The sequence below is a fragment of the Oryctolagus cuniculus genome, chromosome 15 (assembly GCF_051225735.1).
Source record: "Oryctolagus cuniculus isolate XC-2025 breed Fujian yellow rabbit chromosome 15, ASM5122573v1, whole genome shotgun sequence".
NCBI classification, from domain to species: domain Eukaryota; kingdom Metazoa; phylum Chordata; class Mammalia; order Lagomorpha; family Leporidae; genus Oryctolagus; species Oryctolagus cuniculus.
In genome coordinates this window covers 27569863-27583464 of record NC_142881.1, presented here as the reverse complement: position 1 = coordinate 27583464, position 13602 = coordinate 27569863, and the positions used below count along the sequence as shown (strand labels likewise).

General features: G+C 42.9%; 1 protein-coding gene across 13 annotated transcripts in view; it reads left to right on the top strand.

Annotated features, from left to right (window-relative positions):
• GBF1 (golgi brefeldin A resistant guanine nucleotide exchange factor 1) overlaps positions 1–13602 on the top strand; it is a 152576-nt gene that overhangs the window by 6819 nt on the left and 132155 nt on the right. For 12 of the 13 annotated variants that reach the window (XM_008270406.5, XM_008270405.5, XM_008270403.5 and 9 more), the window contains exons 2-3: positions 8214–8319; positions 10227–10293. In XM_008270406.5, coding sequence (XP_008268628.3) covers positions 8224–8319; positions 10227–10293 — 163 coding nt within the window. In that variant the 5' untranslated portion in view covers positions 8214–8223. Of the gene's footprint in view, positions 1–8213; positions 8320–10226; positions 10294–11917; positions 11983–13602 lie in introns of those variants that run through there. The other variant, XM_070057318.2, reaches the window with a different exon arrangement.

Sequence of the window (13602 nt, the reverse complement as noted above, 5' to 3'; positions counted from 1 at the left end):
GGAACAAAATCCCAATAAATCAGATGTTCATAGATTTGTAGTAGAGATATATAATTATAAATCAGGATAAGATGTATTTAAATAGCACCATGTACAAAGTGTTATGGGTGACTAGAAAGGGATACTAATACTGTCTGGAGAATGAGTTGGCTAGAGAAGACCTCACAGATCAAGTATTATCAGAAAAACAGCTAACATGTATTAGTTTTTTTTTTTTTTTTTTTTTTTTTTTTTTTTTTTTTTTTTTTTTTTTAGATCTATTTTATCTGAAAGAGTTACAGAGAGAGGTAGAGTCAGAGAAAAAGGTCTTCCATCTGCTGGTTCACTCCCCAGATGGCCACAACAGCCAGAGCTGCGCCAATCCAAAGCCAGGAGCCAGGAGCTTCTTCCAGGACTCCCACACGGGTGCAGGGGCCCAAGGACTTGGGCCATCTTTCACTGCTTTCCCAGGCCATAGCAGAGAGCTGGATCGGAAGAGGAGTAGCTGGGACCAGAACCGGCACCCATATGGGATGTTGGTGCTTCAGGCCAGGGCTTTAACCTGCTGTGCCACAGTGCTGGCCCCATGTATTAGGTTTTAATATCCCAGGTACTGTGCTAGGTGAGACCTTATTTAGGTCTGACAAGAAACTCACGAGGAGATCTTATTATTATTTTTAATAAAGAAATGTAAACTGAGGCCCAGAGAGGCTAAGTAACATGGCTAAGATCTTGTAGTTATTAACAGTGTGGATTGGAGCTCAAGTCTGTCTTGACTCTAAAGCCTATTCTTGTAACTATTGTGTCTTTTATTTATTTATTTTTAAAGATTTATTTTTTGAGAGGCAGAGAGAGAGGTCCTTCATCTGCCGGTTCATTTCCCAAATGGCTGCAATGGCTGGAGCTGGGTCAATCCAAAGCCAGGAGCTTTCTTTGGGTCCCCTACCTGGGTGCAGGTGCCCAAGCACTGGTGCCATCTTCCACTGCCTTCCCAGGCCATTAGCAGAGAGCTGGATCAGAAGTGGTGCAGCCCGACATCAACTGGCACCCACATGGGATGCAGCACTTCAAGTAGAGACTCAATCTTTTATGCCACAATGCTAGCCCCACTACTGTGTCTTTTGACTCCTTCATTGACTTGGATTGAGTAAAGGTTTATTTACCAGGTGGACAAGAGTAAGCTTTCCAAATAGAAAGGGAACAGCATTCACAAAGGCTGGTAGCAAAGACTATGACTTCAAAAAGGAGGAACTTTTCATGGTGTATTTTATGTATACAAATAATATTTATAACATATTTGGGGTGTCAGTACCCCAAAACACCTTAAAAAAAGCAGAACTTGGGGGCGGGCATTGTGGCAAAGCAGGGAAAGTTGTTGTATGCAGTGCTGGCATCCTGTATGGGCATTGATTTGTGTCCCTGTCACTCCACTTCCCATCCAGCTCCTTGCTAATGGTTTTGGGAAAAGCAGTGGAAGATAGCTCGAGTGCTTGGGTCCCTGCCACGCACGTGGAGAGATCTGGAAGAAGCTCTTGGCTCCTGACTTTGGCCTGGCCCAGTCTTGGCAGTTGTGGCCATCTTGGGAGTGAACCAGTGAATGAAAGATCTTTCTCTCCTCTTTCTGTAACTCTTTCAAATGAAATAAATAAATCTTTATAAAAAAAATCAAAACCAGAACATCACCAATACTGAGGCTACAGGTACATGTTCCCTTCCCTGTTAGTCCCCCCACCAGACCCTTGCCACTTGTCAAAATTCTTAACTTTTTTGTGAATTTCTCTGGAGTATAGTCCTAGAAGTAGAATTGCTGAGGTATCTGAATGATATGAAACTCTTTTCAAGCTAATGTGAAATTGTATTCCAACTGGTTATTCAGTTTAGATACTCTCCAGGTACTTGGTCTCCATTTTTACCAACTCTTAGTATTGTCAGATTTAAAAGTTGTTGCTATTTTGGGACTATAAAATTGTATCTCATTATAATCTTATTTTGTAATTTTTTTTTTTTTTGACAGGCAGAGTGGACAGTGAGAGAGAGAGACAGAGAGAAAGGTCTTCCTTTGCCGTTGGTTCACCCTCCAATGGCTGCCACAGCTGGCGCGCTGTGGCCGGCGCACCGCGCTGATCCGATGGCAGGAGCCAGGAGCCAGGTGCTTTTCCTGGTCTCCCATGGGGTGCAGGGCCCAAGCACCTGGGCCATCCTCCACTGCACTCCCTGGCCACAGCAGAGGGCTGGCCTGGAAGAGGGGCAACTGGGACAGAATCCGGCGCCCCGACCGGGACTAGAACCCAGTGTGCCGGCGCCGCTAGGCGGAGGATTAGCCTAGTGAGCCGCGGCGCCGGCCTTATTTTGTAATATTTCTAATGAAACGAATAAGTTAATAAATTTATTTGCTGTTTGTATTTCCTATCTGTGAAATTCCTATATTATTCATGTCTTGCTAATTTGGCAATGGAGTTATATATCTATTTCTTACAGTTTTATAGCAGTTATTAAGTCTGCTGGATATTTCTCCTTTTTTAGTTAGATGTGTTATAAATGCTTTCTACCAGTTTGTGACTTATTTTTCCCCCTTTTATGGTGTCTTTTGAATAAACATAATGTTAACATAGTTGAATTCACCAACTTTTATTTTAGGGTCTGTGTTTTTTTTTTTTTTTAATTTTAATTTTACTTATTTGAAAGAGTTACAGAGGGAGGGAGTGACAGAGACAGAGGTCTTCCATCTGCTGGTTTACTCCCCAAATGGCTGCAACAACTTATGTGGAGCCAGGAGCTTCTTCTGGGTCTCCCACATGGGTGCAGGAATCCAAGTATTTGAGCCATCTTCTGTTTCCTTTGCAGGAGTGTTAGCAGGAAGCTGAATCAGAAGCAGAGTATCTGGGGTTTGAACTGGCACTCAGCTATGGGATGCTGGTGTTCAAGTGGTTGCTTAACCCGCTGCACCACACAACCATCCCCTAAATGTTTCTTTTTTACTAGGAAGCTTAAGAAAATGATTTTTTGCTTAGATCTTTGCTGTATTAGAAAGTTGTTAGCTTTTGTAGCCTAGTGGATTTGTTTTTTAAAGATTTTACTTATTTGAGAGAGTTACAGACAGTAAGAGGGAGAGACAGAGAAAGGTCTTCCCTCTGTTGGTTCACTCCCCAAATGGCCTCAACGGCTTGAGCTGTGCCTATCTGAAGCCGGAGAGCCAGGTACCTCTTCCTGGTCTCCCATGTGGGTGCAGGGGCCCAAGGACTTGGGCCATCTTCTGCTGCTTTCCCAGGCCACAGCAGAGAGCTGGATTGGAAGAGGAGCAGCCGAGACTAGAACTGGCACCCATATGGGATGCCGGTGCTGCAGGTGGAGGATTAACCTACTATGCCACCACACTGGCCCCAGCCTAGTGGATTTTGAGCACATGTTGGTTTGACTGCTTTCAATTATGATGTTGGTTTAAAATTTACTTCCTCCAGGATAGCATGGAGAGTCTATCAGATCTCAGTCAGTCCCATTGTCACTTTTGTTTGCAATTTATAGTATTGTTTTGTTTTTTCACTTATTGTTGTGCTATTTTAGTTGGGTATGTTTTCTCTCACTCTACCAGTTCTTTAAAAGAGAAATTGAATATTCTTATTTATATTATTTTTTTTTCTTTTTTTTTTCTTTTTTTTTTTTTTTTTTTTTTGACAGGCAGAGTGGACAGTGAGAGAGAGAGACAGAGAGGAAGGTCTTCCTTTTGCCGTTGGTTCACCCTCCAATGGCCGCCGCTGCAGCCGGCACACCGCGCTGATCCGATGGCAGGAGCCAGGATCCAGGTGCTTTTCCTGGTCTCCCATGGGGTGCAGGGCCCAAGCACCTGGGCCATCCTCCACTGCACTCCCTGGCCATAGCAGAGAGCTGGCCTGGAAGAGGGGCAACCGGGACAGAATCCGGCGCCCCGACCGGGACTAGAACCCGGTGTGCCGGCGCCGCAAGGTGGAGGATTAGCCTATTGAGCCACGGCGCCGGCTATATTATTTTTTTTTTAAAATATATTTATTAGAAAGGCAGAGTTACAGAGAAGGAGAGACAGAGAAAGAAATCCACTGGTTCACTCCCCAGGTGGCTGCAATGACCTGGCCTGGGCCAGGCTGGAACTCTATCTGGGTTTCTTATGTGGGTGGCAGGGACCCAAATATTTGAGCCATCTGCTGCTGCTTCCCTGGGCACATTAGCAGGATACTAGATGGGAAGTGGAGCAGCTGGGACTTGAAGTGGAACCCATATGAGATGCCCCATCATAGGCAGCAGCTTAACCTGCTGCACCACAGTGCCAGTCCAGTATATTCTTTATAGTGTCTCCTTCTGATCCCTAAAATATTTTTTTATAATCGTGGATATTTGATATGTAATTTGAATATGTACTGAATAGTAACTGTTGAAGAACCTCTGTGGTATGTCTTCCATTTGCTTTTCTGGCTTTTCTACTCATTATTCCCTTAAGATTAATGTTCCAGCCCGGAATAAGCATAATCCCCTAAGTACATGCAGAAATTTCCTACTATGGGCTTTACTTTTGCCATTCCCTCTTTATATATGTAGGTATTTAAAATCTTTTGTTTGCCTTTTCCAAGCCTTCCACCAGAAAGTTTCTTTGCATCGCTACTGTAATACTATGTATGACTCATGTATTGGAGACATGTATTTGTGTGTATATATATTTTCTAAAAGATTTATTTATGTATTTGAAAGGCAGAGTTAGAGAGAGAGAAAGAGGAGAGACAGAGACAGAGACAGTGCTGGTTTACTCCCCAAATGTCTTCAGGGCTGGGCCAGGGCTGGGCCAGGCTAAAGCCAGGAGCCTGGAGTTTCTTCCGAATCTCCCACGTGTGTGCAGGGGCCCAAGCATTTGGACCATCTTCTGCTGCTTTCCCAGGTGCATTAGCAGGAAGCTAGGTTGGAAGTGGGGCAGCCAGGACTGGAACTGGCACCCATATGGTATGCTGGCCCTGAAGATGGTGGCTAACCTGTTGTGCCACAGCGCCAGCCCTATATCTGTGTTATCGGTTCCACTAGATTATTAATCCCTTCTGGAATGTCTAGTGGGTGAGTAGGAACTTGTATAACTGTGCCTAGTTTGCTTAGCATGTGCTAAGTAATGTGGGATTGAATGAAGTAAATGTGAGTTAATTAACTTTGATTAGGGCTTGCAATCATTTGCACATGGAATAGTACAACTACTTTTCTGAAGAGCTTATTTACTTTTGTAAGTTAACTGAAATCTAAAAATAACAGGTAGTATTCGTTTGTGGCCCAATATTCAAAAGATATAAAGGAACAAACAGAAAAAAGTAAATCTTCCTCTCACCCCTGTGCCCAGTCACCCAGTTCCCCAGTCAAGCAGTTTCTTTCCCTGGAGACAACCTATTAGCAATTTCTTACAGGTGCCTCCACAAACCTGGAGCATATTCATTGTGCCTGTGTAATTTAAATATGGAAAGATACTAGGAGAGAATTAAAAAAAAAAAATGGCGCTGTGGTGTAGCCAGCGAAGCCGCTGCCTGCAACGCCATCCCTTGTGGGTGCTGGTTGAGTCTTGGCTGCTCCACTTCTGGTCAGGCCCCATGCTAATGGCTTAGGAAAGCTGTGGAAGATGACACAAGTGCTTGGGCCCCTGCACCCATGTGGGGGACCCAGAAGAAGCTCTGGCTACTGGGTTCGGCCTGGTGCAGTACTGGTCATTGTGACCATTGATGGAGTGAACCAACAGATGGAATACCTCTCTCTTTAACTCTGCCTTTCAAATAAATACAATACATCTTAAAAAAATGTGTTGTATTTATTTGAAAGCTAGAGCATCAGTGATAGAGCAAGAGAGAGACAGAGATGAGAGAGTGACAGAGACAGATGGAGGGAATGCTTTTCCTAGGCTATTAGCGAGGAGCTAGATCAGAAGTAGAACAGCTGGGACTCAAATGGGTACCCATGTGGGGTGCCGGCACTGCAGGCAGAGGCTTAACCTTCTGTGCCACAGTGCTGGCCCCCAAATCATTTTTACACTTGATCTTAGTCAAAAGGTCAAGAAGTGATCCCCAAATCATTTTTATAAAAGAGTATTTGAAAGGCAGAGATCTTCCATCCACTGGTTCACTGCCTAAATGCCTATAACAGCCAGTGCTGTACCAGGCCAGGCCAAAGCCAGTATCCAGGAACTCCATTTGCTTCTTCCATGTAGGTGACAGGAATCCAAGTACTTGGGTCCTCATCTGCTCCTTCTCCGGCACATTAGCAGGGATCTGCATTGGAAATGGAACAACCAGGATTTGAACCAGCACTCCAATACAGTATGCCAGTGTTGCAAGTGGCTGAACAATTTGCTGCACACCACGCCTGCTTCCACCCCTCATTTTTTAATTTGTCTTCTATTTGTTGAGTCTTCTACTCCTTGAAGAGATCATTAGTGTATGTTGTCATCATTGAGCCTTCTCAGAAGAGAATATGGTGTTTTAGGTCATTATATTCCTAGAGTGTTAGGAATGTCGATGGTCTTTGTCTTCTGAGACTAATCTAGTCATTTCTTTAAATTGTCATTAATGCAAATATTGCAAATATTGCCTTGTGTTGGATTCTTTTATGGATTGGGGGAGATGTTGTGGGTCTGAATAAAATTGTACCAAGTGTTTCTTTTTTTTCCTTTATACTGATTGCTTTCATTTTTTTACTTTCTAGGGGTCCTTATCTTATGCAAATTGCACAAATGGAACTACTTGTAGAGGGTATATTTTTCCCAAAATCTCTGACTGTATCTCAGTTTTGTTTTAGGCCCTACTACACTGTATAAATGCCTCAAAGGCAGAAATTATGTTTTATCTTTTCTGCTATTATTAGTGTTTAATTATATTGATAGCACAGTAATACATTCTCCTTATAAAAATTAAAATATTATAGATAAATATTTTCTGATTGCATCCTGATGTCACAACACCTTCCTCAGAGATACTGATCATTATAAGTTTGGATACATCTACTTAGACCTTTTATTCTGTATTTACGTATCTGTATGTGTATCTATACAAAATTTTAACTTGTCAACGTGAGTGATTCAGAAATATTTCAAGGGGAAAGGGCAAATTACAGAAAAATGTATCTCATTTATATAAAGTATAAAAGTACAGAATATTACTAAATATTTAAAATGTGTATCAATGAAGTAAAAATATAAAACAATAAAGGATTTAGTAAACATCATACTTTGAATACAGGTAGTTAAGGGCAAAAGAGAGGAGGATCTTACATTAGGGAGGTTCTTGGAGGCTTCATTCCAGCTGGGAATTGGCTCTCATTTTACTCCATATTTTAAAAAACAGAAACCTTTATGTTTTTTGCAAGGTGGATTAGTTGCATGATGTTTACATACATGGTAACATTTAGTCATATACTACAATTTTTTTTTCGTTTTACAATATATATGAATTCTTTCCATGTCTTATTTACATTGTATTCTGAGAACTCTGCAAGATGCTTTATGCATTGTAGGTGCTTACTGAATAAATAGGTTTGGAATCCCTTCTTCCCTTACCCTGGTAGTCTTACTGTTAACACTCTCCTTGAGTCTGTCCAACTTTCCCACATCTGCTTTTTTTTTTTTTTTTTTAAGATTTATTTATCTGAAAGGCAGAGTTATACAGAGGTAGAGGCAGAGAGAGAGAGAAAGGTTTTCCACCAGCTGGTTCAATCCCCAGATGGCTGAAATGGCTGGAGCTGTGCTGATCCGAAGCCAGGAGCCAAGAACTTCTTCCAGTCTCCCATGTGGGTGCAGGGGCCCAAGGACTTGGGCCATCTTCTGTTGCTTTCCCCGGCCATAGCAGAGAGTTGGATTGGAAGTAGAGCAGCTAGGACTCGAACTGGCGCCCATATGGGATCCCGGCACTGCAGGTGGCAGCTTTACCCATTACTCCACAGCACCGGCCCCACATGATTTTCTGAAAACCAAGAAGAAATAGTTTCTAATTTTCTCACCTGAGGAGAGAATTCTCCAAGGCATCAAAGAAAATCTTATGATAGTTCACTGGAGAGTACTTTTAGGAGAGCTAGGTTGTTGGATTTATAACATAAAACAGACTTCATCCTATCTTAGCATTATAGCTAGAAAATCTTGTTACTGCCAAGTTAAATCACAATTCTAACCTTATCAAATTCTGATTTAAGGATAGATATGCTCTGAATAATCATATATTTACCAGACTTCTCTCTCAACTGTTTCTTGCTAGGTTTGCCAGGATGGTAGATAAGAATATTTACATCATTCAAGGGGAGATTAACATTGTGGTTGGGGCCATCAAACGAAATGCCCGATGGAGCACCCATACACCACTGGTAAGTGGGGAGTGGGCAGGTACCCTGGTCACTGACATATTGTAAAGGATCTGATGCATAGTTAAAATTGTAATCAGATAGTAGGCATTCAAAGTTGCTTTTGGTATCAAGAACTCTTCTGTTTTGTTCCAACTAGCATCAGCTTTCTAGGCTGTCTTTTTCTCTCTGGAACCCAAAAGATCATATCATTTTATATATATGGTTATATATATTAAAGATTTATTTATTTATTTGAGAGGCAGAGTTACAGACAGAGTGCGAGACAGAGAGAGAGGTCTTCTAACTGTTGGTTCACTCCCTAGTGGCTGCAATGTCTGGGCAAGCTGAAGCTAGGAGCCAGGAGTCAGGATCTTCCTCTAAGTCTCCTACATAGATGCCTAGGCTCAAGTGCTTGGGCCATCTTCCACTGCTTCCCAAGGTGCATTAGCAGGGAGCTGGATTATAAGTAGAGCAGCTGAGACTAAAACTGGCGCCCATATGGGATGCCAGCTTAACCTACTATGCCACAGCACTGGCCCCTTAGATATTTTTAAGCATTTTTTTTAAAGATTTATTTATTTGAAAGACATAGTTACAGAGAGACAGAGAAAGATAGAGAGGTCTTTCATCTGCTGGTTCTCTCCCAAAATAGCTGCAATGGCTGGAGGTGAGCCATTCTAAAGCCAGGAGCTTCTTTGGGGTCTCCCCTGTGGGTGCAGGGATCCAAGCACTTGGGCCATTCTCCACTGCTTTCCCAGGCACATTAGCAGGGAGCTGGATTGGAAGTGGAGCAGTCGGGACTCAAACTGGCAGCCATGTGGGATGCTGGTGCTGCAGGCCAGGGCTTTAACCTACTGCGCCACAGTGCTGGCTAAGATATTTTTAATATTTATTTATTTGAAAGGCAGAGTTACAGGGAAAGAGAGGGGGAGAGGCAGAGAGAGATCTTCCATCTGCTGTTTCACTCCCCAGATGGCTGCAATGGCTGGAGCTGGAGCCAGGAGCTAGGAGTTTCCCACGTGGTTGCAGGGGCCCAAGGACTTGAGCCATTTTCTACTGCTTTCCCAGGCCACAGCAGAGAGCTAGATTGGAAATGGAGCAGCCAGGACCCGAACCAGTGCCCTAATGGGATGCTGGCACTGGCCCCAATAAATAAATCTTTTAAAAAAACAACTTTTTTTTTTTTTTTTTTTTTTTTTTTTTTTGGACAGGCAGAGTGGACAGTGAGAGAGAGAGAAAGGTCTTCCTTTGCCATTGGTTCACCCTCCAATGGCCGCCGCGGCCAGCACGCTGAGGCCGGCGCACCGCGCTGATCCGAAGGCAGGAGCCAGGTGCTTATCCTGGTCTCCCATGGGGTGCAGGGCCCAAGCATTTGGGCCATCATCCACTGCACTCCCTGGCCATAGCAGAGAGCTGGCCTGGAAGAGGGGCAACCGGGACAGAATCTGGCGCCCCAACCGGGACTAGAACCCGGAGTGCCAGCGCCGCTAGGCGGAGGATTAGCCTGTTAAGCCGCGGCACTGGCCTTAAAAAAACTTCTTATGTTCATTTATAAAAATGAATTTGTTTAGAATTAAGTTAGGAATGTCTTTGAAATGAATACATGTGAACATATAATGAGTATGAAGAAGGAGAAGAGACAATAATACATACATAAAGGACATAGCAGACTATGGTAGCTTGAGTACTATGGTGATGATATAAATTAGCACTTCAGAATTCACTGTTTTGGGTAAGTTCAGAGTATCTCTATGAATAAGAGATTAAGGAACAGGAAAATATGCACCATGATCAACTCTTTTTTGGTTGGAAGAAAAATATACTGGATTTTCTGGTGGGTTTATAGAAAGAGTCCTTGATCTATCCTTTATTTTCTTTTCCTTCTTTTGGCCTAGTAATGACTTTTTTTTAACCTATGTGTTCTATAGGATGAAGAACGGGATCCTTTGCTGCATAGTTTCAGTCATCTCAAGGAGGTTTTAAACAGTATAACAGGTAAGTCTCCACATCTAGGTTAGGATTCCCTATCCTGGTAAAAAATATATCTGCATTTGATTTATGTAGACATGAGCAAACTTTCTGTAAAGGACCATAGAATAAATATTTTAGTTTTTTTTTTTTTTTAAAGATTTATGTATTTGTTTGAAAGGCAGAGTTATAGAGAGAGAGAGGAGAGAGAGAGAGATCTTTTTATCTGGTTCATTCCCTAAACAGCTGCAATGACCAGGACTGGGCCAGTCCAAAGCCAGGAGCTGCTTCCAGGTCTCCTATGTGGGTGCAAGGCCCCAAGGACTTGATCCATCCTCTGCTGCTTTCCTGGGAGCATTGTCTGGGAGCTAGATTGGAAGTGGAGCAGCCAGGACTCCAACCGGTGCTTGTATGGGATGCTGGCTTAACAGGCTGTGGTTTTAACCTGTTGCCCCATAGCACTAACCCTCATATTTTAGGTTTTGTGGGCCCTATACAGCTGTGCAACTACTCAGCTGTGTCTTTGTAGCTCAAAAGCAGCCACAGATAAACCATAAAGGAATGAGTAATATATATTAACAAAAAATCTATAAGCCAAATTTGATCATGAGTATAGTTAGCCAGCTTCTGGTTTATTGCTTTGCTTTTTGGTTTTCTTTGTTCTCAGAATCTTTTTTCCTTTTATTTTCTTCTCTTAGTTTCCTAATCATAATAATTTTATATAATATGCATGTGTTTAGAATTTCTGAAGCCATTTTCACATTTATTACCTTATTGAACTTTTATATAGACCTGTGAGGGAGTTATCATGGATATTATCTCCTTTTTATGAAAGAAGTTGAAGCCCAGAGATTTTTGAAGTGATTCAGCTGAAGTTATATTAATCCTAAGAGGTGGAGTCAAAAGTAGAATTCAGGTCTTTGACACCCAAATAGTGCTTTTTCCCTATTCTGCATTGCTTCTCTATATACTATAAGGAGATGTACTCCTGAGGAGCCTTATATTGTATGTAAATGTGGCATAGATGGAAGGAAATCTCAACATTTAGGAGTTTTTCAAGGGGATGTATATAGTTAGAAAGAGGAAGCTTCAGATCTGTGTTCCTTTGTTGACCATTGTTCTTACCTTGTCTAACCCTGGAAGGCTTTTAGCTAGTGACTATCTTAGACCATAATTGAATAATATTTAGTATTCTGCAAATTAAACAACCAGTAAACAAAAAGTTTCCTCCATTCATGAGAAATGTGGGAGATCTGGAGAATTTTTTTTTTTTTTTTGGACAGGCAGAATTAGACAGTGAGAGAGAGAGAGAGACAGAGAGAAAGGTCTTCCTTCTATTGGTTCACCCCCCAAATGGCTGCCACGGCCAGCGTGCTGTGCCGATCCGAAGCCAGGAGCCAGGTGCTTCCTCCTGGTCTCCCATATGGGTGCAGGGGCCCAAGCACTTGGACCATCCTCCACTGCCCTCCTGGGCCACAGCAGAGAGCTGGACTGGAAGAGGAGCAACTGGGACTAGAACCTGGCTCCCATATGGGATGCCGGCGCCACAGGTGGAGGATTAACCAAGTGAGCCATAGCGCTGGCCCTTTTTTTTTACTTCCTAAATATAAGCTGAAGTTATCTTATGTTTCTCTACATGTTTTCTTCAAAGGGGCAAATTTCACTCCACTGAAAATGCTTTGGAATGTTAGCCACGAAGTATCAAGTCTAGAGGAGGTAATTATTATTTTAAGATTTATTTATTTATTTGAAAGAGTTACAGAGTGATAGAGGCAGGAAGAGAGCAAGAGAGAGAAGTCTTCTGTCCACTGGTTCACTCCTCAAATGGCCACAATAGCCAGAACTAGGCCAATCCAAAGCCAGGAGCTTCTGGATCTCCCATGTGGTTGCCGGGGCCCAAGGACTTGGGCCATCTTCTACTGCTTTCCCAGGCCATAGCAGAGAGCTGGATTGGAAGTAGGGCAGCTAGGACTCGAACTGGTGTCCAAATGGGATGCTGGCATTGCAGGCAGTGGCTTTACCCACTAGGTCACAGTGCTGGGCCCCGTTGGTAACATTTTATACACAATGAAAGATTATTGTTTTAAGTGACTGGGGACATGCAAAGGTGGCATAGTCATCTTGGAGTACCCTTATGGGCCTTTTGGATTTTGCAGACCTTGTAGAGCTGAAGTAGTGCTGCTATCCTGACAGCTACATTTCCTACCTGCTGTCCCAGTGCAGACCACATACCTGTTTTCCCTAGCTTAATAAAACCCAAGATTTTAGCTCAGAGACCATTCTTGTGAGTGATGCAATACAAGACTTGGGGGTCCCTAGAAAATTGGAGAACTAGAAATGAAAAGATGAGTCTGTCTTTGAGTTAGGAATCCAGATTGTTTGCTGCTTGGAACTATTAAGATAAGAATTTATGGAGGAGCCAATTCTGTTAGTGGTCCTATGAACATAACTGAGTATTGCTGCGCTTACCCCTGGAAAAGGGGAAGGTTGTAGTGTTTTTAAGACCAACAGCTTTGGCAGATGTTGAAGTGGAACCCACCAGGGTTACCCCATTTTTCTTGGCTTTTAGCATAATACCTGCCTGAGAAAATGACAGAGTGGATGCAAAATAGAGCATTTCATGGTCTTCAGATTGGTTCTGACCCCCCACAAAGTGCTGGCTCCCAGAAATAGTTCATGGGTCAGCTGTCCCTGTGGTCCTGGACTCTGCAATCCATGACCAATTTTTTGTTTCCTTTACTGAAACAAACAGATTTTTATGATTGGCAGTGTCAGGAGGACTGCTTTCCTGGAAGCCTGTTAATGGTAGGAAGCTGGGAAAGAGTTTTGAACTTGCAGAAACAAGTAATTCTGCCTGGGTTACATGACTGGTTATGGTATATCACTTAGATTAGAGGTAGCAGGAATTCCAAGACTTCCACCCATTTTAACTTATGAAACTGACTTGCGCTTGCTCCTTTTTTGGCAGAGATTTTCTGTACCTGCTGGCTTGATTGGTATGAACATCACTGTTGAACATGGGTCGTTCATTGGGCATTGTCAGTAAACTAAAATGATTAAAAAAATTTTTTTTAAATATTTATTTGACAGATAGGGTTAGACAGTGAGAGAGAGAAACAGAGAGAAAGGTCTTCCTTCCGTTGGTTTATCCCCAAATGGCTGCTACGGCTGGAGCTACGCTGATCTGAAGCCAGGAGCCAGGTGCCTCTTCCTGGTCTCCAACGCGGGTGCAGGCGCCCAAGCACTTGGGCCATCCTCCACTGCCTTCCCAGGCCACAGCAGAGAGCTGGACTGGAAGAGGAGCAACTGGGACTAGAACCTGGCACCCATATGAGA